This window comes from Monopterus albus, unplaced genomic scaffold (assembly GCF_001952655.1).
Source record: "Monopterus albus unplaced genomic scaffold, M_albus_1.0 scaffold3.1, whole genome shotgun sequence".
In the NCBI taxonomy this organism is placed as follows: domain Eukaryota; kingdom Metazoa; phylum Chordata; class Actinopteri; order Synbranchiformes; family Synbranchidae; genus Monopterus; species Monopterus albus.
The window spans coordinates 10,846,267-10,867,230 of NW_018127883.1; the positions used below are offsets into that span (position 1 = coordinate 10,846,267).

The 20,964-nt window shown below is 41.5% G+C and overlaps 2 protein-coding genes across 3 annotated transcripts in view; both read right to left on the reverse strand.

Annotated features, from left to right (window-relative positions):
* Positions 1-13,624, reverse strand: part of map3k15 (mitogen-activated protein kinase kinase kinase 15) — a 28,904-nt gene extending 15,280 nt beyond the window's left edge. Inside the window, exons 1-17 of the mRNA XM_020604248.1 lie at positions 12,706-13,624; positions 10,743-10,882; positions 10,423-10,446; positions 7,443-7,636; positions 6,797-6,965; positions 6,288-6,394; positions 5,037-5,207; positions 4,853-4,965; positions 4,365-4,524; positions 4,058-4,208; positions 3,865-3,954; positions 2,999-3,048; positions 2,616-2,711; positions 1,553-1,640; positions 1,275-1,408; positions 440-567; positions 25-155 (exon numbers count right to left, since the gene is read on the reverse strand). Of these exons, the coding sequence (XP_020459904.1) occupies positions 25-155; positions 440-567; positions 1,275-1,408; positions 1,553-1,640; positions 2,616-2,711; positions 2,999-3,048; positions 3,865-3,954; positions 4,058-4,208; positions 4,365-4,524; positions 4,853-4,965; positions 5,037-5,207; positions 6,288-6,394; positions 6,797-6,965; positions 7,443-7,636; positions 10,423-10,446; positions 10,743-10,882; positions 12,706-13,021 (2,262 nt within the window). The 5' untranslated portion in view covers positions 13,022-13,624. The remainder of the gene's footprint in view (positions 1-24; positions 156-439; positions 568-1,274; positions 1,409-1,552; positions 1,641-2,615; positions 2,712-2,998; positions 3,049-3,864; positions 3,955-4,057; positions 4,209-4,364; positions 4,525-4,852; positions 4,966-5,036; positions 5,208-6,287; positions 6,395-6,796; positions 6,966-7,442; positions 7,637-10,422; positions 10,447-10,742; positions 10,883-12,705) is intronic.
* A 655-nt stretch (positions 13,625-14,279) lies between these two features.
* The window catches only part of sh3kbp1 (SH3-domain kinase binding protein 1), a 32,922-nt gene continuing 26,237 nt past the window's right edge, over positions 14,280-20,964 (reverse strand). For both annotated transcript variants that reach the window (XM_020601666.1, XM_020601674.1), the window contains 9 exons: positions 20,842-20,893; positions 20,671-20,742; positions 19,171-19,306; positions 19,000-19,070; positions 18,758-18,864; positions 18,070-18,192; positions 17,276-17,487; positions 17,137-17,200; positions 14,280-16,307 (listed from right to left, as the gene is read on the reverse strand). In XM_020601666.1, the coding sequence (XP_020457322.1) occupies positions 16,269-16,307; positions 17,137-17,200; positions 17,276-17,487; positions 18,070-18,192; positions 18,758-18,864; positions 19,000-19,070; positions 19,171-19,306; positions 20,671-20,742; positions 20,842-20,893 (876 nt within the window). In that variant the 3' untranslated portion in view covers positions 14,280-16,268. The remainder of the gene's footprint in view (positions 16,308-17,136; positions 17,201-17,275; positions 17,488-18,069; positions 18,193-18,757; positions 18,865-18,999; positions 19,071-19,170; positions 19,307-20,670; positions 20,743-20,841; positions 20,894-20,964) is intronic.

The window sequence follows — 20,964 nt, forward strand, 5'->3', positions numbered from 1 at the left end:
TCAGCAGGACTACGTGTACTGTACCTTGATATCTCGGTGGACGATCTGGTTCTCGTGCAGGTATCGGAGTCCCTCCAGGATCTGCCTGGTGTAGAAGATTATAGTTGCCTCTTTCAGTGGACCCCACTTAGATCGCAGCAAAGCAGACAGGCTTCCTGGGGAAAGGAGAGAAGGAGTGTCCAAAACCTATCATGAAATGGGAAGATGACCAAGCAGTTAGAGAGACCGCCCAGTAACCGAGAGGTCACAAGAATCGATCTCAGACAACCTGTCCATTATTAGCTCTGAGTTCTATCAAAAACATCTGCCTACCTTCAGGGAAACACATCATTTAGACGTAGAATATATAGTACATAGTTATCAGCTGTGTTTCTTACCAAGGAAATTAATTGTACTAGTACTGTTCCACAATCTGGTTCTCTCTCTCATACAAACACACCTCCAGGCACTTGTTCCATAAAGATCTTGATGTATCCATTCTCAGAAACAGAACCCAAGTACTGAACAATGTTTCTGTGCTTCAGGTACTTGTGAAGGGCAATCTCTTCATGAAGGGGCTGAGAGTACCTGATCCACAGAAAGAAAAGTAGATGGAAATAGATTGTTTTCCTCCATTTATTCAGATAGTTTCAGTTTGATAAACATGCATTTTGCCACAGCATCAACATGCTTCACATATTTACATTTAAACACAGCTTTCCAGTATAAAAACCCAGATTTTGTAAGAAGTAAGTAGTGATATAAGACAATTATTAATACACAGGATATAACATTAGCTAGCCCTTTCAGCTTTAAGCTGCTGCCAAAACACATTCTCAGATGAAATGTGAAAAATATGGTACAGGAACACAACTTTAAGATGTCCTCAGTCTTGGTTTTCTACAAGCTAAGAGTTTATGTTTTAAGAAGAGGGATTCAATGTTTCTCCAGCACAAATTGAAACTATATAAGGAAAAAGCGAATGGGGAAAATACGCTTCCACACAACAAATAAGTAAATGCATTTTTTCCAAAAAAGACCATCCCCTGATGGTCGAGTGGCTAGGATTCAGCGCTCTCAGCGCTTTCACCGCTGCGGCCTGGGTTCGATTCAGGGTTGCATCAGGAAGAACATCTGGCATAAAACATGTGCCAAACTTCACCGTGTGAGCTGTCAGTGTGACAATTTGCTGTGGCGACCCCTAACAGGGACAGCTGAAAGTGTAGCAGATTTGTTTCCCAAGAAAAGACAAAACAAAAGCGTTCATCACCTTTTTACACACCACACACACCTACCTGCTGTCTCTTTCAGGGATCTCTTTGATAGCGATTCGGACCTGGTTGCTGAGGTCTCGCCCAGCATACACCACTCCATAGGTGCCACGTCCCAACACCACCCTGTCCCCTGTCTCATTGGTGTCATATTCATACTGTAACACACAAAGATCAACACACACACACACACACACACACAGTGTTACTCAGAAAGTGGAACTGTAAAGGTGCATATTTGCTGTAAAATAATGTTTTGGCTACATGCATGCAAACAAACACAAGCACACAACCCCCCTGACCTCCAGGGTATCTGCATCAGCCTCCCCTTCAAGCTCCACAGCATTCCCCGTACCATCTGATATCATCTCTCTCACCATGGAGCAGAACCTTAAAACACATACACACACAACCACATGTTATTTATTATCCAGATCATGCTGATCAGGTCATGTTGTAATACAACTGCACATATGCACTTTACAGACAGTCAGTCAATCAGTTCTCCACCCACCCAGCAGATGTCCCCAGTTATCTGTCTCCCCACTCCTGCTCACCTGTTTCCACTTCGATCATCTACTCCCTTTGAATAAATACCCTTGTGCTCCCCCTTCAACTCTCCAGATCATCTTCACAGAATTAGCATTCTAGCCACCTGTATTCTTAGTGACTAGGCCTGATGTTGCTATACTTCATGTGCTCCCTGAATTGGCTGTCCACCAACAGCTGCCTGTTCCTAAATCTGCCCAAGTCTGCTGTCCTCGCCAGCGCCTCGTCTGCTCCTGAGTTTGATCTTGGGATGGCTGTCGCTGACACCATGTATGTTCCTGGGGTGGCTTTTGCCACCGACACCCCTTCTGTTTCTGAGTTGGCCTCCCTGGTGAGTGCCTCCCCAGCTTCAGAGTTGGTTCCTGAGTGAGCATCCCAGGTTGACACCACTTCAGCTTCAGAGTCTGTTCCTGGGTCAGCCTCTCCAGTTGATGCCCCTTCGGCCCCTGGGCCTGCACCTGGATCCTCCTATCCAGCTGTTCTTGTTCCCCAGCAGCCAGCTTCCTTTGCCATCACACCATTCCCCTGGATTTTGCCTGTCAGTTTTTGGATTTCCTATTTGTTCTGACACCTGTTTTGACTCTCAATCAGTTTCAAGTTCTCCCTTTTCCATTCTTTTTTTTTTTGCCTGGAGTCACAGTAATTCTTGTTTTCCTGGTGTTAAAATTATACTATTTGTTCTGCATCTCCCAGCCTGTCTTCCCATTGGTCGGTCCTCGGTCCTGTTCCTCCTTTTCCAGTTACTTTAACTGACACACAAACAAACACACACACCTTACCAGAAACAACTGTACAACTAGAGGTATGTGTCCTCACCGACCACACTGCTCCTCAGTGGAGAAGTAGATCTGGAAGTCATCAGAGTTATCATGGACGTAGAGGAAGCAGCAACGCTCATCAAACTTACTGATACTGCAGACAGGACAGTCAGAATAAATTAATAATCACCTTTATTTGGCCAAGTATGTTATAAACACTAGGAATTTTGTTTCCCGGTACAGAACCGAAAAAATAATTAAAAATTCGATTAATTTTTTTCTTCTTTCTCTAAATTTTGTCACAATTAAAAAATTACATAAAAAGCAAAGATGAACGTTTCACAAATAGTCCAAATAACAAATGAATGAATGTTTTTTTAGGTGCCTAACATCAAACATGTTTTGTATGTATTGTATTCACCTCCAACCATTTAGCCGTACCTAATGCCTTTGATGGACATTGCAGTGAAGTTCCACTCATGAATCCCCTTCTGCAAACCAAGTGAATGAAAATTTAAATTTTCACATTGCTCATATTTGCTCAAAATGGTCACATGCAAACAGGGTTAAAGCATTAGGACTCATTCAAATTTTAAGTTTAAAAATGGGAAAGAAACAGAAGGAAAAAGCACGTGTGATGTTCTGTCTTGATAAGAAGAACCAGGTTTCCATCAGAAAGTTGTGAAAATTTTAAAAAAAGAAAATGCAGATTATTGCATGTCTCCATCCAGTACCGTTATGAGAAAACTAGGATGCTGATTCATCAAGGTGAATAGTTGGTAGCGCTAGGTCCCCAGTCAGGAGCCATTGCAGAAGAGAACAACAAGATGATGTAATTACAAGAGCACCAATCAAACCTCAAATGATGAGAAACCAGGTAGAAAACATGATGGAAATCTGGTATTTCTATTTGTTTCATGTTTCAATTTGAGAAACGTTACAGTATCGTCATCGGTCCACCTATATATGATGTTTCGTCTGCCAGTATTTTTAATGCCTTCATTAGAGTGAAACCTTGAATAAGTGTTTAAGTCGCATGCTTCATATACGTCATGATTTACACTGTAATTCTTTCCACTTTGTAACAGTTTGGTTTTATCAGTTAACCAACTTTTCCACCTCAGCCAAGCATAAACATTAGATAGGACTGTTTTGAATGTTGTATGTTTTATGTGCAAATTGAAAATTTGCAAAACATCTGGTCCATGGAATGCACTTAGTAACAGTTACAGTAATTGTCAGTTGTTTAACAATGAAATTGTTTGGCATTTAGGAAGAGGAATGGACAAGAAGGTGATGTTCTTAACATGCCAGATAGAGACATTCTTCTCTTCTGCCTCACTGTTAATAGACACATAGGACGGCTGGTACAGCTTGGTTGGCTCCAGAATCAGCACCTGTAACAGTAAGAGAAAAGAATGAGTGGATGTGTTATCAAATGTCTTTAAATACTGTTTCTAAAGGTGCATATTTAATTCAGCATTTTTGTGTGTTTTTTACTGGAAAGCGCAGTCGATTGGTGGTGCGCTGTGTTGCCTCTACGATGATGTCCATCCAGAAGTTGAGCCTCTCCCGCTGAGGGGAATGTTCCACCGTCTGCTTCTTAAACCTCAGGATCAACTGCAGATTCTGCACCACCGACCGCAAATACCTGAAAAATACTATTCTTTAGGACTTTGTAGCTTAAAAAATACAGTAGAAATTTTTTTCAGGCCAGAACTTGCTAATAGTGCTGATAACAAACTATACAGCAACTATAGAGTGAAATATCTAAAAGAACCATATTTACTGATCTAAACATTTTTACCAGATCGGGGGCTTCAGTTTGAAAAGTTTCTCAGCAGCCTGCGTAGCTTTAGGGATGTCGTTAGCTAGCATGCTAACAGTGAAGAACTGGCCCACATCCCAGTAGTTGTTCATTTTCTCCAGGGAACCCTTGCGTCCCAACAGACTGTTCAAACGCACACCTAAGACATAAGATTATTAGCAGGGAGAAAGTTGGAGGAAATGATTTTGCCTTGCTCATTTCTGTTGTGTTACCTTTTAACAGCACCTCTGGTAGTTCAGTTATACACACAGTGAGCTGTTATTGTATCACTTTTCCAAGCTATTCTGTGTTAAATCACTATAGCTCCATAAGCATGTGTTGATATTGACCTAGGTTTGGCAAAGACAAATGAAGCAACTGTAGTGAACAATATGCCACTGAATGCACCTGATTCAATCAATAGGCTATCTAGCTTTTGTGGGCATTGCACAACAATCAAAGGGGTGTCAAGTTCAACATCCTCTCACCTATTTTTCTCAGTTCAATTGAGCTCTCAAACTGCTGGCCAGCAACTATGAGGAGGACAGCCAGGTTGATCCCAGAATAGAGAGTCGGCTGCAGCTCAAAACCCTTCCTGTACCTGCAGGAGGGAAGGGACATGTAGGTGAATCCATGGAAATACTTGGGTGCCTTTATTTTGTGTGTTCTTACCACTGTATGGCATTGTCTCTGTTTTTAGTGTCTTTGCAGTCCGAGTCAAGGAAGATGTCCTTGTATATCCGTCCACAGAGGCAGAACATGTCTGGTGCTGGGTGTTCACAAGACTGTAACACCTGCAGCATCACTCTGAGAGCCTGCTCCCTGTCACCAGGACTGTTCCTCCTGCAAACATACACACTCTTTGTAAATTCATGTTTCCTGCTTTATCAAGCTATCTAGCTGTCTGTTTCTGTGACAGTTTTCATGAAATTATACATTTGTAGAGTGTAATAATTTCTTATATATAGTAAAACAGATGACATCACATCAGATCTCAACTAAATTTAGACTAATTATGTAGTAACTGTCTTTTGTCTTTGTGGTACACAATAAATGTGGAGACAATCCTGGCCTTACATCTTACATTTTAAGGGAAACTTAAACATAAATAAACTTTACAAAAACTTGTGGAATCACTAAAGCTTATATAATCTTGTCTAAAATGAGTTTTTAAATTCCTGCATTGGTTTAAAGCCTTGCAGAAGTTATGCTTTAAATATGTCAGTCAAAAAAAAAAAAAAAAAAAAAGTCTGACGTTAGTTTGGTATGATACCCCAAACATCGTTATAGTCCAGGGGTTAAAGTTTTAAAAGGTAATCACTATTTCATTTTGCAGTACAACTGAGCAAGAAATTTTTCGAAACAGCCTAAAAAGAACAGATGTACTGTATTCTAACACCCTCGTGCTGTACATAAAATAAAATATATTTTAGTTTCAGGGTTAAATAAAAGTTCTTGTTTGGTAGACTGTGCATGAATTCTCATCTACACAGAATCTGAATCCAGCTGGTGTGTATAGGCAGAGCCAAGAATCTGACTGGCCACCCCTGGTGCTACCGCCACCAGGGTTCAGATGTTTGTCAGTATTAATGAATTAAAAATTAAAAAAAACAACAGCTAACATTTTTCTGGTGCTTTATAACTGATATTGGTCAAGTTAGTTTTATTTAATATCATGCATTCAGCAAGATATTTGTATTAACTTTTTCGATTGTGTTTTTGTGGAGTACTTGGCATGATTCACCTCATTTTACACAAAATAGACAATTCGTTTCTTAACCGTGTATGGCTTATTATTTTACAAGACTAAGGGCTTGAGTTGGTTTTTACATGTATTTCAGATGTGCCACCCCTCTCTGAGTCTATGCCACAGTCTGGCCACCCTGTCCAAATGTTCTAAATCTGCCCTCTGCTGGTGTGTACCTGTTGAGAGCGAAGGCGTAGTGGAACTGGATCATTGGCTGAGTTGCCAGATCACAAGTTGGTAGCATCTCCAGAGTTTCCACCAGCTTCACCATGGCGTCATAGTCCTGATGGTCAGTTAAGGGGAAATGATAGTATGTCCTTCATGATGAAATGTGCTTACTGTGGCTGTTTACCTGTGCCTTTGTTCGACTGGTTTCTATGCTGTACTTTCTGCACTGTAACTGTTAGTTTTCTCTTTCAGATCTTTTATTTTGTCTGTTTGCTCTTATTTTGATTTTATGTATTTTCCCTCATTTTAAAAATGTTTTATCTTCACTTTGTCTTAATTGATTTTATTCTGGTTTAATGCGTATTGTTTTAAATGCTGTTACTCTGTTTTCTTGTCTCTGTAAAGCACTTTGACTTGCCTCTGTATATGGAACATGCTATACAAATACAGCTGCCTTGCCTAACAAAGGTAAACTATATGTTGTTATTGTTCCTGTTTTAGACCATGTTGTTTGTACCTGTATGTCTCTGTAGGAAAACAGCAGGTTCATGACGATGTCCTGAGTGAGGACCTCTGTGTTGTCGATTCGGAGTTTGATACGTGAGAGCTCCTTAGCCAGCTCCTCTCCTTGGTACTTCTCCCTGGCTTTCCTGATGTCGTTGAGCAGGGTGTCCTTGAAGGAGGCACTGCAAAAGCCAAAAGACAAGAAGGAAAGAGAAGTGAAAAGAAAGGGAGTAAAATAACAACGAGAGCAGAAGAGTGACAGATAAAAACCCCTGATGCTGCTCACACTGTAACAGTGACTGTAGTGGTGGGAGGTTAAGACTCAGAAGTTTATGTGAAGACTTGAAGAAGGACTCTAAGCTGGACTTCAGCGACAACTTCAAAACAGATCATTTTGTCATAAGCTTCAAAATTTACTTTGAACCTTAATCATATCTACAAGAAAAGAAAACATATACCAAATTACACTAAAACACTGCCACAGGCAGTGACCGGTTCCATCATCCAGTGACCCCTGTGACCTGTGAAAGGGACATTGTTATCATGGAAGAGATTCATTTATTCAGGTTTCTCCCTTTAATTTATCACCCGTCTGTATGATAAGTGTCTGTCTTGACTTGTGTATGACAGTGTTTTCTTTATGTCTACGTGTGTCTCACCAGGATGTGACGTGAATGTCCTTCAGCAGGCTGGTGAAGCGGTCGGTCAGGGGAACACAGAGCGGCCCCAGCAGGTTATCCCAGCTGGGCTGCATGTACTCACTGGCTCTGCGCTGGGCGTCACTCTCACAACACATATACTCATGGTTAGGAGTCACTATGTATGGGATGAAATAGTAGTTACCACTCGATGCCTGGAAGTAGAAAGCAAGGGAGCATTTCATTTAAAAAAGCAAACAGCTCTATCAAAGGATAAAGAGGACTCAGATTTCAGTGAGTCCTGGAAGTACATTTTAAATGTCTGGTGTAAATACGATACAACCATTTATCAGACAAACACATGCAGGATCATGATGCCAGGTGTAAAGTATAGTCAGAGAAAGAGGAAGGAGGGGGCTGGATGGATGGAGACAGTGGGGACTGAGTGTGATTAATGAGGAGGATTAGTACAAGAAGGGGCTCAAGTGCACCACTCAGATTGTTTGTTGGCATCATGACAACATCAGCAAAGGTTAACCCAAGTAATAAGACTCACTTGGCTGTTAATATTCACAGTACAAATGAATGCACACAAATGCACGTTGCAACTCCAAATGATTTTTCCTTTTTTGTCTGTCCTTGTTAATTTTTGTTCCTTCTCTGCAAGACAGTGCACTTATTCAACTTCTGTCTTATAGACTGACTCGGGTATTTTGTGTCATGCTGAAGTTTAGTTTGATGATCAAAAATCTCTCTTTATTGTTGATTTTAATTTAAGATATTTTCACTTATTCTGGATAATTAGACCACACCTCTGGAGGTGCATGGAGCGAGGCTGGGGACTGTGAGATTAAGTACCAGTGGAAATGGTACATAGGTAAAAGTGAATGATGAGAAGAGTGAAGGATATGCCAGTCAAACACAAGTTTGTCATTGGGCAAAGTGAAAACCCTAGTGAGGAGTTAACCAAAGGTATGCAGGACCTTTAAGAAAGGTGAAAATATTCTTTGGGTGCACCCACTGTGTACACAATGACAAAATGGCAAAAGTTCAGCAATTTCTGCTTTTAATGTATGATTCTTCCTGTGTTCATTGTCAGGTTTCTGCTATTTAACATATTCTAAAAACACATTAAAATGTCATCCATCATCTGGACAGATCAAACACAGTCACTGGCTCCACAGTTATTTAGTTAAAACTTCCATGATAAAGTCTTCACCGTGCTCTGACTTCCTCTCCTCTCGCTCCATCCATCTATATGCCATCACTACGTGTCACTAGCTGTGTGTCTCCTCTCTCCCGTAGTGTGTCTTCTCTCTCTCCCTGTACCTTTCTGCAGGTAGTCCTGGCTCTGGAGCTCTATGTTTCTGATGAGCAGTCACTGGCCACATCAACCTGCCCAGTGTTTGATTGTTTGTTGTTGTGTTTATTGTGTCTTGTTGCTTTTCTTTTCTTTTGTCTCTCCTCTATCCACTCACACCAACCAGTCGAGGCAGAAGGCCGCCCACCAAGAGCCGGGGTCTGTCGGAGGTTTCTTCCGTTAAAGGGAGTTTTTCCTCCTCACTGTCACCAAGTGCTGCTCAAGGGGGAGTTGTTTGGCTTTTCCTCTATAATAATAATAATAATGGTAAGGTCTAGATCTTACTTTGTAAAGTGTCCTGAAATGACTATTGCTGTGATTTGGTGCTATACAAAAAAAAAAAAATTGAATTGAACTGAATTGAATCAAAGGGATTGCTGCAAAGCAGAAAGCTGTAGCAACAGCTGACTGCCTCTGGTCTACATGAAGCTTTCTGTAGGTGGTGTAGCTTCTGTAAGGCTGCACACTGTGTGTTAGGCATGCCTCACAATATATTCACAACATTACAAAGTATGACTACTTACAACACAACAAATGGTGATTTTTATTACCATGCAATACAAAAAGCAATGCTATTCTTCTTTTAATATCATTTTGAAGGAGAGGATAAGCAGTTCACCCTGAAGGCAGGATATTTGGATGTGATGTCCTCATTGGCAGAATGCATCACCATAAATTTTAACATCCCATCGAGGAGAGGACAGTTCCTGTTTTATGTACTATTTTTGCTGTGACTTATTACACTCTGTAGCTAAAGCTATGATACTATCATCATCAAAACAGAGCACTGCAGAGTGTCCTCTATACCCGAAACTGATTTGATCTCCTCTGGCTTTGTTTAGTTGCATGTTGTTAGATGAGTTCTAATCTCTTATTCACACAGCATCCCACGGGGAGGTCAGTGGCCTTTAGCCCTTCCTCCATGTTTGTTATTGTTATTATTAGTCTTTGAGAGAATCTCCCAGCATGCTTTGCTGCAGTATAGCACCTACTTTATTGCGCAATCCAGAGCCTCTGTACTCTGGAGGCAACTGAACCCAGGGAAAACCTAATGCTGGAGGATGAGCAGCCTACTCCATAGACATACACACACACACACACACACACACACAATACATACATTATTATTGATGGTGATGTTATTATTGGGGTCCTCACAGCTATAATAAGACCAACGTGGGTGTGGATGAGAGAGGGACAGCATGTAGATTCATCCCTGTGTGCTTTTGTGTATGAGAGGACAATCAGAACTAGTCCCACAAATATTATTCCAGAAATAGCACGAGACAGCATGTGCACATGAATCACATTGAAATGCACACACACAAAGTTGTACTTCTATCTTTGTGAGGACATTGATTGACATAATTCATTCGCTAGCCCTTACCCTAACCTAAATCATCAGAACTAAATGCCTAGCCATAACCTAAGCCTAAACTGAACATAATTCTACCCTTTATCCTAAAACCAAGTCTTAACCCTCAAAAAGTTGTTTCAGAAAGTGAGGAGCGGCCAAAATGTACTCACTTTCCAAAAATGTCCTCATTCTGCAGCAAAAAAAAAAACTTTTATGGGCCTCACTATATAGCAAGTACAAGAACTCACACACACACACACACACACACACACGCAGAACCTTACTGTGTTTTTCTGTGCCACCATGTCCTGTAAGGAGATAAAACAAACAGCATGAGAGAATGAATTTCAAGGCTGGATGCCAAAGCTACTTGTGTATTCTTGAAATGCACTGCTAAATTTCTATTTGAAACAACTGACTGTACATATCCACACTCTCACACTAGTCTGTAAACAACTTAGTGGATCCCTTTGCTCTAAGGAGGCACAAAGCAGTTGCCTCCATGAAATGTGATTACACTGACAGGCGATTCAAACAGAGGTGTGTGTGTGTGTGTGTGTGTGTGTGTGTGTGTGTGTGTGTGTGTGTGCGTGTGTGTGCGTACCTTCAGTGACTGGGCTGTATCAGGGTCAGTGTCATGGTACAGGATGACATTGTTGGCCATGTCAAAGCTCTCCCTCACGCCCAGGTGGTAAAACAAGGAGGGTTGCCGAAACACATCGCTCATGTCCACAACCGCAATGTCTAGAAAGATGACGGCCATGACAAGAATAACAGGTGTCTATGGTCACATTTTGACAACACCAAAAATAAAAAGTAAACACTTCAGTGAAACACTCTACTGTATAGATCTTGATCATGGACATGTATTCTGGAAATGGCCAACATTAATCAAATGACTAAAAACAGTATGTAAGGAAATCAAATCAAATTGAGGCATGCTGTTCACAAAGAAATGTTTCAGCTTCATTTTTTGTAATTTTAAAAATAATCACACACAACAAAAGGATAAATATCTGGTCAGAATATTAACAGTGACTTGTATAAAGGCTATAAGAAATCGGGCGCAGACTGCCGGTGGCAGGAGATGAAAAGTCACCAGTGAAATTAAGATTTATTCTCTGGGCACTGTGAATGTTGGCACAAAACTGGCGTTACAATCCATCCAATAGTTGTTGAGACATTTCTCTCAAAATCACAAACCTCATGAAGGTGCTGGAGGTAAAATCAGGTGAAGGTCACTGGGATTAATCCTCTGGGGACCTTGAATGTTTGTCCAAAACTTCATTGCAATCCAGTTGCAGACCACAACTAATAAAACTACAGTCTGATGCCCACAGAGTAACATCAGGCTGTACACTTACAGTACACAGGGCGAACGTTTTGACATGTCATGACAGGAAAACTACAGGAGAAATGAATTACATCAACAAGGATTTCATTGTTTTGGCTATACAGCTTTACCAGTTCCCAGCTCTGTGTCACAGCCTATTGGGAAAGTTCCAGTGTCACTGAGTCATCATTTACACCAGTGTTTTACCTGCTCTGACAAGTGAAAAGGTTTAACTTGTCCAAGCAGTTCATTTTTCCTTCTTCTCCCAAAGTAACCACATGCTGTAGTCATTCGTATCCAGACGATGAACTCAGCCAGTGTGACTCTTTCTGCAGAGCCACCTCGTCTAGTATTTGAACTACTAAAACCTCCACCTGTGTCTGTCAGCAGAGGTGCTCATCACCCTGTTTACACAGCTGGCAATTAAAAGCTTTTGAGGCAGACTGTGGTTTCACTGCCCTGATAAGAAGCTGGGTGTCAGCTTCTCATGAAGAAGACAAAATGGTGACAATTTGCTCAGGGTCAACAAAGACTTTCAGGTTTAGTAACTGTCTTAATAGCTGAATAATAGCAAAAAAGAGAAAGAGTCTTTACTGTTATGGTATACTTACAATGAAATTTAGTTGGCAGCTTCTCAGATAGTGCAACAATACGCACATATAACACAATACATACTATACTATAGTGCTAGTACTATTTAAATGTAAAAACATAAAAACAAATTACTAATAAATATAAAAAGATCTATGTGATGATAATTATTTCACACTGATGCATTGCCCATTGAGCACTGACGGCCGAGGACTGAATGAGCACACAAATAATTTATATACACACATTGATGTGTGGTTACACATCAAATGTTACCCACTGGACGATGAGTAGTATAGTTACTATGTCACATAGTGGTGAGTACTGCACATTCAAACAATCAGATAATAAACAAATAAATTATTGTTCCAATAAAAGAAGATCGCTTTATTGTTACAATAATAATGAAGGTGAATTATCCTGTGTATATGGCCTGAGGGGAATTAAAGTGTGATGATTTGCCTATACAACTGTTTCAACGGCTTTTCACTGTTTCACCATCACATACTGTTAAAACAGCTGTTGTGTAACTGAGGAGACAACAACTCTTCAAACAACTTTAGTCTAGTTCTGACCCACAGAAGACGACTTCATCTTTTCACCTGCAAATGACCAAAACCAAAGTGTTTCTTGACACACACACCTGCATCGTAGAAACTATCCAGCACCGATGTTTCTCCGAAGTCCAGCCTTCCGAAGGTGACGGTGGTGAGCAGAGCGCTCTCCGAGTCGCAGGCTCTCTGCAGACACTGCAGCGCTCCGGACTCCGGGCTGCTGGCCATCACTGACTTCAGCCCGTCGTTCAGGACATACACCACCCGTAGAGAACGCTGTTTGAACAGAGGACTCGGGCTGGACACCTCGCCCTTCTCCCGGTCCCTGTCTCGCTCCATCACGCACACTCCTACGGAGTGCTCCCCTCCCAGGTCGGTGCTCTGCGCGCTCTGCCCCGTTTCCATCGCGAGAACCTGGAGAGTGGTTTTGTTTTATCTCCTTCTCCGATTACTTTCCAGCTCTCCCTCCCGTTATTTCCTTTATTCTGTCTTGTCCTCTTCACTTGCTGCGCACCTGTCGTGGCCGGTGAAGAGCGCGTCTGAGTTTGTCCCCGCGCATCTCCGCCTCATTTACTCACATCATCTGCTGATTATCTCGCACCAAGAAGTCCGCTTCTCCCAGACTGGATTCGACCAGATCCCCAAGAAAGAGGAGGAGATGTGGAGAAAGGGGGGAAACAAAAATGCATCCAGAAGTTGAATTATTATCCTGTCTCTCACCTTTAACCTGGTTTAACGTTTCCCACGAGGAGCGAGTTTATATTTCAGGATAACATCAGGACGGTTTCCGTCTCCACCGCACTGGCCACAGTCTGAAATGTTATCGCCACGTCTCTGTTTGTCTAAATATAAAACGGCGTCCTTCGGGTACCCTCCTCTACATGGCAGCCAAGTTATTCTCAGTTACGTCTTCCTAGTAAATGAAATCAGCAGGGGGCTGATATCAGTTTTTTCTCATCGGTTAACTATTATCCCGACTCAGGTTTCACTTATCTTATGATGGCCTTATACTTTCTCTGCTCTCCATGGGCAGCTATTTCAGTATTTCCAAACACAGCTTCTAAATAACAGCCAAATATAATGGCGCCAAGCGATTGTTAAAGGGGACATGTTTACACAGTGTTCTTCGGAGAATCAAGGCTACGTGATGTGGCTGATTATTCTCAGTTAGTCACCGGCTTGTGACTATAGATACAGCCAGAGACCATCTATCAAACCCTAACAGAGGGGACATGCGTTCCCCATGGGGGAGAGGATGCCATATACATACTGTCCTTTCCAACTGTGGATACAGTAATAAGGAAGTTTTTACGCACATTCAGCAGTCTGTCTACTTCTTAAAAGAAAACTGCCATTAATTACGCAATGTTCAACATTACACTGACTTGCACTGACTTCCTGTAGACTTATCCTGACCCTAACCGTTCCTGCTACAACCCTTCCTCAAAGCCTTAACCTAACCTTAACTTTTAACCAAGCTGTTACCCAGATTTCAATAATTCGGTGACTTCCATGGTAGGACCAGCATTCGGTGTGTGAAGAGGCTTTGGTCTCCACATCGTGACTAACACCATGCGATCGCACGCACATTTCATCTGCAGACAATTCGACCATTTGTCAGGTTTTTTAAAAAATAAAATTACATATGCATAGAGTACATAATATCATCTTTATTACACTGAATTATAAAAGTATATATTTATCACAATCCTGGAAAGAAAGGACCAAGTCAAGAAAACATTTTGGAGCCTCGGTTGTAGCAGTTTTCTTGTTGTCATACAAAAGAAAGACAAACAGATTTAGAGTCAAAAACAGGAAGGCCACAGTGATGGGTTGCCATAGATTCTGTGCACATATAAGGAAGAGAGGCAAAGAGCCTTACATGATAATAAACACACACATGCACGCACGCACACACACATTTTTATCTTCCTTTTCCTGTGAGGACCTTTCATGAACTACATTCCTTAAATCTCTTACTTCACCCTTTACCTGGTAAAGGTCAACATCAGGTGTATTGTGGTTTGGATTTTGAATTTCACAGCAAAAAACTAAACCAAGTATTTTTCTTCAAATAAAATTGCAATCGGCAGCCAAATATCTCAGGGCAGTTTTAAATTTTGTCAATGGAACTGTTTGACTTGTGCTGTTTGGATTCTTGCTGAGTTAGCCCTCTAAAGGTGGGGTTAAAGTTCATTTTTGTTGTATAAATCTGTACAAATATCAAAATGTAAAATCAACATTTTGCAGTTTTATGGGGGGTTATGCGCAGGACTATCTTTTGGCCAGGAGCAACGACTTTCATGTAAGACTGTGCAGATACATGTCAGTAGTGTTGGCAATGTGTGTAAAGCTGCTCTTCCACTTTCCCCCCACATTCTGCATAAAGCTGAGTCCACGCTCTTTTTAAAACATCTTTCATTTTCACTACTTTCGTCAAACTTTAGAAATCGGGCTTTTTTTCACTGCTTCACTGTTAACAATTGTCATATTTTTCCCCATAAAGTATAAAAGTGCACCTGGTTTGTTCCTACTTCTGTTTGAGCTCTTATCATACTGGGTAATGCCTCAAATGGCAGCAGCCACTGCTGCTGGGGTCTGAACATTTGCACAAGGGGCTCGGCTGCTAGTGCTGCTGCTTGGCAGCACACTCTGTGACTTTTTGTATACTGGGATGGTGGATGGTAACGTTACCTTTTCAAATGGTAGAAATGGTTTGTTGCAGTTCTTGTCTTTGTCAAAAATGGTTGTCTAAATGTTTTACAGCAGATATTGTGATGCTCTTTTTCCACCCAAACCATTTCTAAATCATCAGTGTTGTGTGATCTGACTCTCCTCATTATGTTTCCAACAGCTTCTGTGTTTTTCCATGCTTTGGTCCCACTGGTAACAGCTACATAACCTGGTTGCTGTGGTCTAATAGGATTACTGTGTAGCAAGTTGACCCAGATACAATCATCAATCAAACATTACTCATCGGTGTATCATTGTTGCCGAGATTGTGTTTAACCCCCAGCCCTGTCTCAGTGTGTCCTGAAAATGTAATGCTACTGATGTGACTCAAAGTCTGCGTTTTAACCCAAAACAGAAATCCTAACCTAGATCCTACCCGTTGAAGAAGCCAGGACTAGCCAAAACAACCTGCGTTTGCAGGTCTAGAACTGCAGTCCTCACACAGATGGAAAACACACACTCACAGATGAGAGGCAAAGGCCACAGAGTAGACACACAACAGCACAGAGGTCATCTGCACCAACCATACTATGGAGGTCAAGTCCCGAGTCTCCTTCATGCTCAGACACAAATAGTACCAGTGATGTCACCACGGTAACCATGGCTCAGTGTCATTGTTTTGTAACCGCGGCAACACAAAGTGACAGGCCGTGGTCAGTTGGTACCAGTGGTACGGCAAGCTCCAACAAGATAGCAGTAAACTGAACAGAAAAATGTAAGCAAACACAGGATAAGGCGGCATCGGGATGACGGGGGGTGGGGTGGGGCGGGGCAGGTTGGTGGCTGATTCCATGGTGCTGAGTTGATTATTTGGCACAAACTTTGTTTTGGCTGAAGTGTCTCGACCAACAGTGAAAATGTTTTCAGATGATGACCTCCAGTGTGGTGATCACACACACACACACGGATGCTTTCATTTTTATTTCGACAGGTTCTTCTTTAAGTGGTCCACTTCCATCTGTAAAATAAGCACACATATAGTCGATACTTTGTGTTTGCGGTGTTTGCTGGGATATCTTCATCTGGATCTGACTCTGGATCATTAGTTTTTCAATTGTTTGGTCTGTAAAATAAAAATGTGTAAATAGTAGAAAAGCCTAACACACAACCAAAGTTTCTATATATCCTGTTTTCAAAATGCTTCATTCGTCTAAAACCCTAATGTATTTATTTAATTAAACTGGAAAGAAAAAAAAAGCAGCAAATTTTCTTCTGAGAAGCTGGAACCAGCAGATTATTGGTATTTTACATGACAAACAGCTTCCTAGCTCTCACTCTACCCAACTCCTGTGCCACCAATGCTTTATGCAGTGACCAGCTTCTTCCTCACTATCTTTCAGAGCTCGTTTCTCAGATAACCATCTGATCTTCATCTTCCAGCAGTTGGAGGTTACCATCTGTTCTCTGACTCCAAACCTCTCAGCCGTGTCACTGGGGTTCAACAAAGACAGGGGTTTCTGTCCAACATCTCCCCCTGGCTGTGGCTTCAGGACTCCATCAACATCCTTGTCAAAGTGGAGCAACTCCCTCTCCTTACCGGCTGAAGGTCACTTAACTTGCCAGTGGTCTCATCTCCCTAGTGGTAGATTTAGTTGCACTGTGGGGTGACCCTGGGCCTGGCTCCTCCTACATTTCACCTGGTACTAGGCCTTTGTGCTGTGCTTTCCACACCTCACTGAGGCATCTTATTGTGGCCAATCATTGCATACTTTATCGAGTAATGTATACTAAGATTTCTATTTTTCATTTTTCAGTTGTGTCACACCCTTTAATCCTTTGAGTCTCACCTGTAAACTAATACGAATCTTCTTCTCCTCATCCAGCATGCCGGCCAACTGCTTCATCTCCTGCCTGCAGTAAACCAGCAGACACAAAGACATCAGCAGGTACAGTACACTGGTACACAAAACACCTGCACACACTCACCTGTGCTGGCTCTTCAGCTGTTCTACAGAGGCCCTCAGGTCTCTCAGCTGGTTCCTGAGTTCCTCCAACGTCAGGGGGGTCAGAGGTGAGTGCCGGAGCTCAGGGGAGGGGCTTGGACCGGAGGAGGAAGACGGGGACACAGAGCGATGGCTGGAGTTTGGTGGGGCCAGAACAGAGGGCTTTGCAGGCAGCGGTGCTTTATTGTCAGGTGCCTAACAGAAACACACCACTGTAAGAGCCGTTATCCTTTCTAAACACACCATTCTGCTTTAGGTTTATATATCTGGGGAGCTTCCAGTAAAACCAGGAATCCAAATCACACCAAAAACAGTACAAAAAGTGACAAATATATAAGCTTGTGATGAAATTGTTCTGCCAACTGTTGCTTTCAAAGTCAAGAATGAACTTTTAATCTTATTTAAATGTTATTAATGAGAAAAGATGTTGTTAAACTGCTGACAGAAACAAACATTTCAACAATTTTAGCTCCATGTGACGAGGACAGCTTGTGATAGGACCGAAATCTCCAGAGCAGCTACTACTGGGCCTTGTGATGAGACTGTCCACTGAAACACTTCACCCAAAGGAAACTTTTGTTCTTGCTGTTATAAATAATTACTAAGTGGATTTGGAATGAAATGTAACATTGCAAGAAATGCTACCAACAGAATCATCATGTCTCATCAAACTCTATAGTCTATTAACAGCATGTATTGTGGAAAATCTGTGGTGTGCTCCCCCCTGCTGGATGAGATAAGTATTGTGAGGAGATAAATAAAGGGTGGTGGTCATACTCCTTTTCTCAGGGAAACATCTACAGATCTGGTGAAGGCTGTCTCCTGTTCCTCCTTCCCCCTCTCCTTCTCCTTCCTGTCCTCTACTGCAGGTAAGTCCAGGTCAGTAGTGGAGAGGGAGGGCTGCAAGAGAGAGGCGAAAAAAAGTGTTTACAAATGACTGTGACAGGCTCAGGGCAAAGTCTGTGGCTTTTCTAACAGGCCACTACTCACAATAGGACTTGATTTAGTCAGTAAATAAATGTAATGTTTTCTGCATAATGAACACTCATAAGAGAGAAGTGGCAGCTACTAATATGAACAAAGAACGAGCGACTAGTGACATCACAATGGTATGATCCAGGTTCATCTGTGGCCATGTAGTACTGACGAATTTCTCTGACCATTCAGTTATCTGCAGTGTCTACATGTCACCATTTGGTATCACCTTAGCTCACTGGGAACTGCGATTGAGGTGATACCAAAAACTAGAATCAGTTACTATCGCCAACATTTGACTGATAAGGTGAGTGGAGTCAAGCTGGTACCAGGTGGTGGAAACAGGGTTTTGTGCTGTGTGAATAAACCGGTTTTGACTCTGCTTGCCCAACATATTCAGTTTAAAGTAATTTAAAAGACACAAATAGCCTAACTGTCTCAGCTCAGACTTGGTATGTAGTATAAGACCCTCTCATAATAAGACACTCACAGTTGCGATGATCTGTGAACGAGGCCGACGATCTGTGACTCTTGGTCGCGAAGCTGTTGGATGACTCAGTTTCTCTGCAGATGGGATCACTGCGTCCAGGTCCATATCTGCACAAACACACATCAGAAACACAAAAACAACTCTCAGTGGGTAACATTTCACAAGCAAAAAGAGAGCGCTCTGACAGTTAGAGACACCATATCCTGATCTCATCGGTTGGTGCTCCTGCCACGCAAACTCACCAGTGTCATGTGACCTGTCAGGGGGAGAATCTGGTGTCGAAGCCCCGCCCTCAGACTTGGGGCTTTCGCACCTGAGCAGGTAAACCATACAACAATATTAGGCTCTGTTTGCTCAGTGATGTATGGCTGTGTAGTTAGAGTGTGTGTGTGTGTGTTCGAATGTGTACTGACGCTAAAGTGGGCGGTCTCTCAGGACGCCGTGGGGGTAGGGAGGAAGAGGAGGAGCTTGTCTTTGGGGGGAGGGGTTTCTTGGGGAGGATAGATGGGAGAGAGGGCTTGAGGATGTCGCCAACCTTTACCTCTTCACCTACACACAGAGACACACACAAAATTACACAAACATACACAAATATTCAAGAGGAGAACAACTAAAACACATCAAACATAATCACACACATGAAGAGTTGCACACACAGACATGCAGGGTAAGGTGATGGAGCCGCAGCAGTAAAACTGAACTAAATTTAGCCCAAGAGGAAAAAAACATGCAGAAAAAGTTTGTTAAAGAATTTAAAGAGAAAAGTGAAGTCTGTCTAGACAAGAAAGGGATGTTTAAAGAAAACAAGAAGCAGGAAAGCAGATGGCTATGAGGAGCAAAAAGGAAGATCTGGGGTCAGCATGTTTGTTACTATTGTTATATAATCTGATTGTTTTATGAGAATACAAAACATAGTCTATTAAAAAAATAAAATTCTGGATTTTTGTGCAACACTGAAAAAACTGCTAATGAACTTTTTTATCACTACAATTTCTGATTTTAGAAATTTCCTCTAAAAACATTTTATCAGTCAACACTGATGGGATATTACAATCAAATACTTGTTAGGATGAGAAAGATTTTTATATTTTTACTCTGTAGCTTAGGACTGTGCACGTTATTATGATAACAGATGCACACATGAAAAATGTTAGCGCTGACTATAATGTCTTCATCATAATGTTCTGCACATTTGACTTTTACAACAGGACGGAAGCTCAAAAAGCATTTTACAGTCTCAAAATTCTTGTTGTTCAATCTTGTTAGTTAAATTTTTATTTTAAATCTCTTAATTTAATAAAAAATAATGTAAATTAAGGTCATGTCGATTTTTATACATTTTTAAAAAGTTCTCAATTTAAAAGTTTTAAAATTTTATCTTGTTAAATCTGTGGTTTTCCCCATTCTTTGTTTGTCATCTTTGTGCATTTATTGGACATTTTGTCATAAAAGCTACTTTCACCATTCCATTTTCTCCATTAGCTGTATTGAAATAAATACATGCTTGATATATACTTGCATGGAAAACAATAAATTATAAATCACAAAACAAGTGATTGCTTTGTGTTATTATGGTATAATTAGAAGCTTGTGTCTCACACTAGCAGTAGTGCTGGTGCCAGCGTCTGTCAAAATGAAAACCACACATCCTGCAGCTTCCTGTTGCACAGTCACAGGCTGATGCTGGTTTCCTTGCTCTTTTGATTTATGAAAACAGGCAGCAGAAAGCAAGTGATCTTTCTACTTGTCTTTAAATTGTTTCATCATGTACCCTTTATATTGTTTGTGCTGTAATGCATCAGATTTAATGCTGATAATTAACAATAATGTTAGTGATCTGTTTGCTGCCAGCTGAAGAGATCAGTAGAGAGTTATAAGATGCTGCAGGCTAAAGAGAATGGAAACAACTCTACCTCGGTCCTGGTCTCTTTGTGGTAGATGCTCAGGCCGCTCAGGAGGAACCTTCTTGATCTCAGACTTTTTCTCTACAGGTCAGAGTTTACAGGTTTTGGGGTTGCTTCTATCTTTGTCTCTCTCAGAACATGCATACATGACAGGAGAGAATAAGCAAAGTTAGGAGTTACCTATGGTGTGTTTAGCTGAGGGTGCACTGGGAGGAGGTGGCTTCTTTGGTCTCTGAGAACACACACAGAAACACAACATTACAAAAATACCTCCACAACATTACAAAGAATCTATCATGTCCC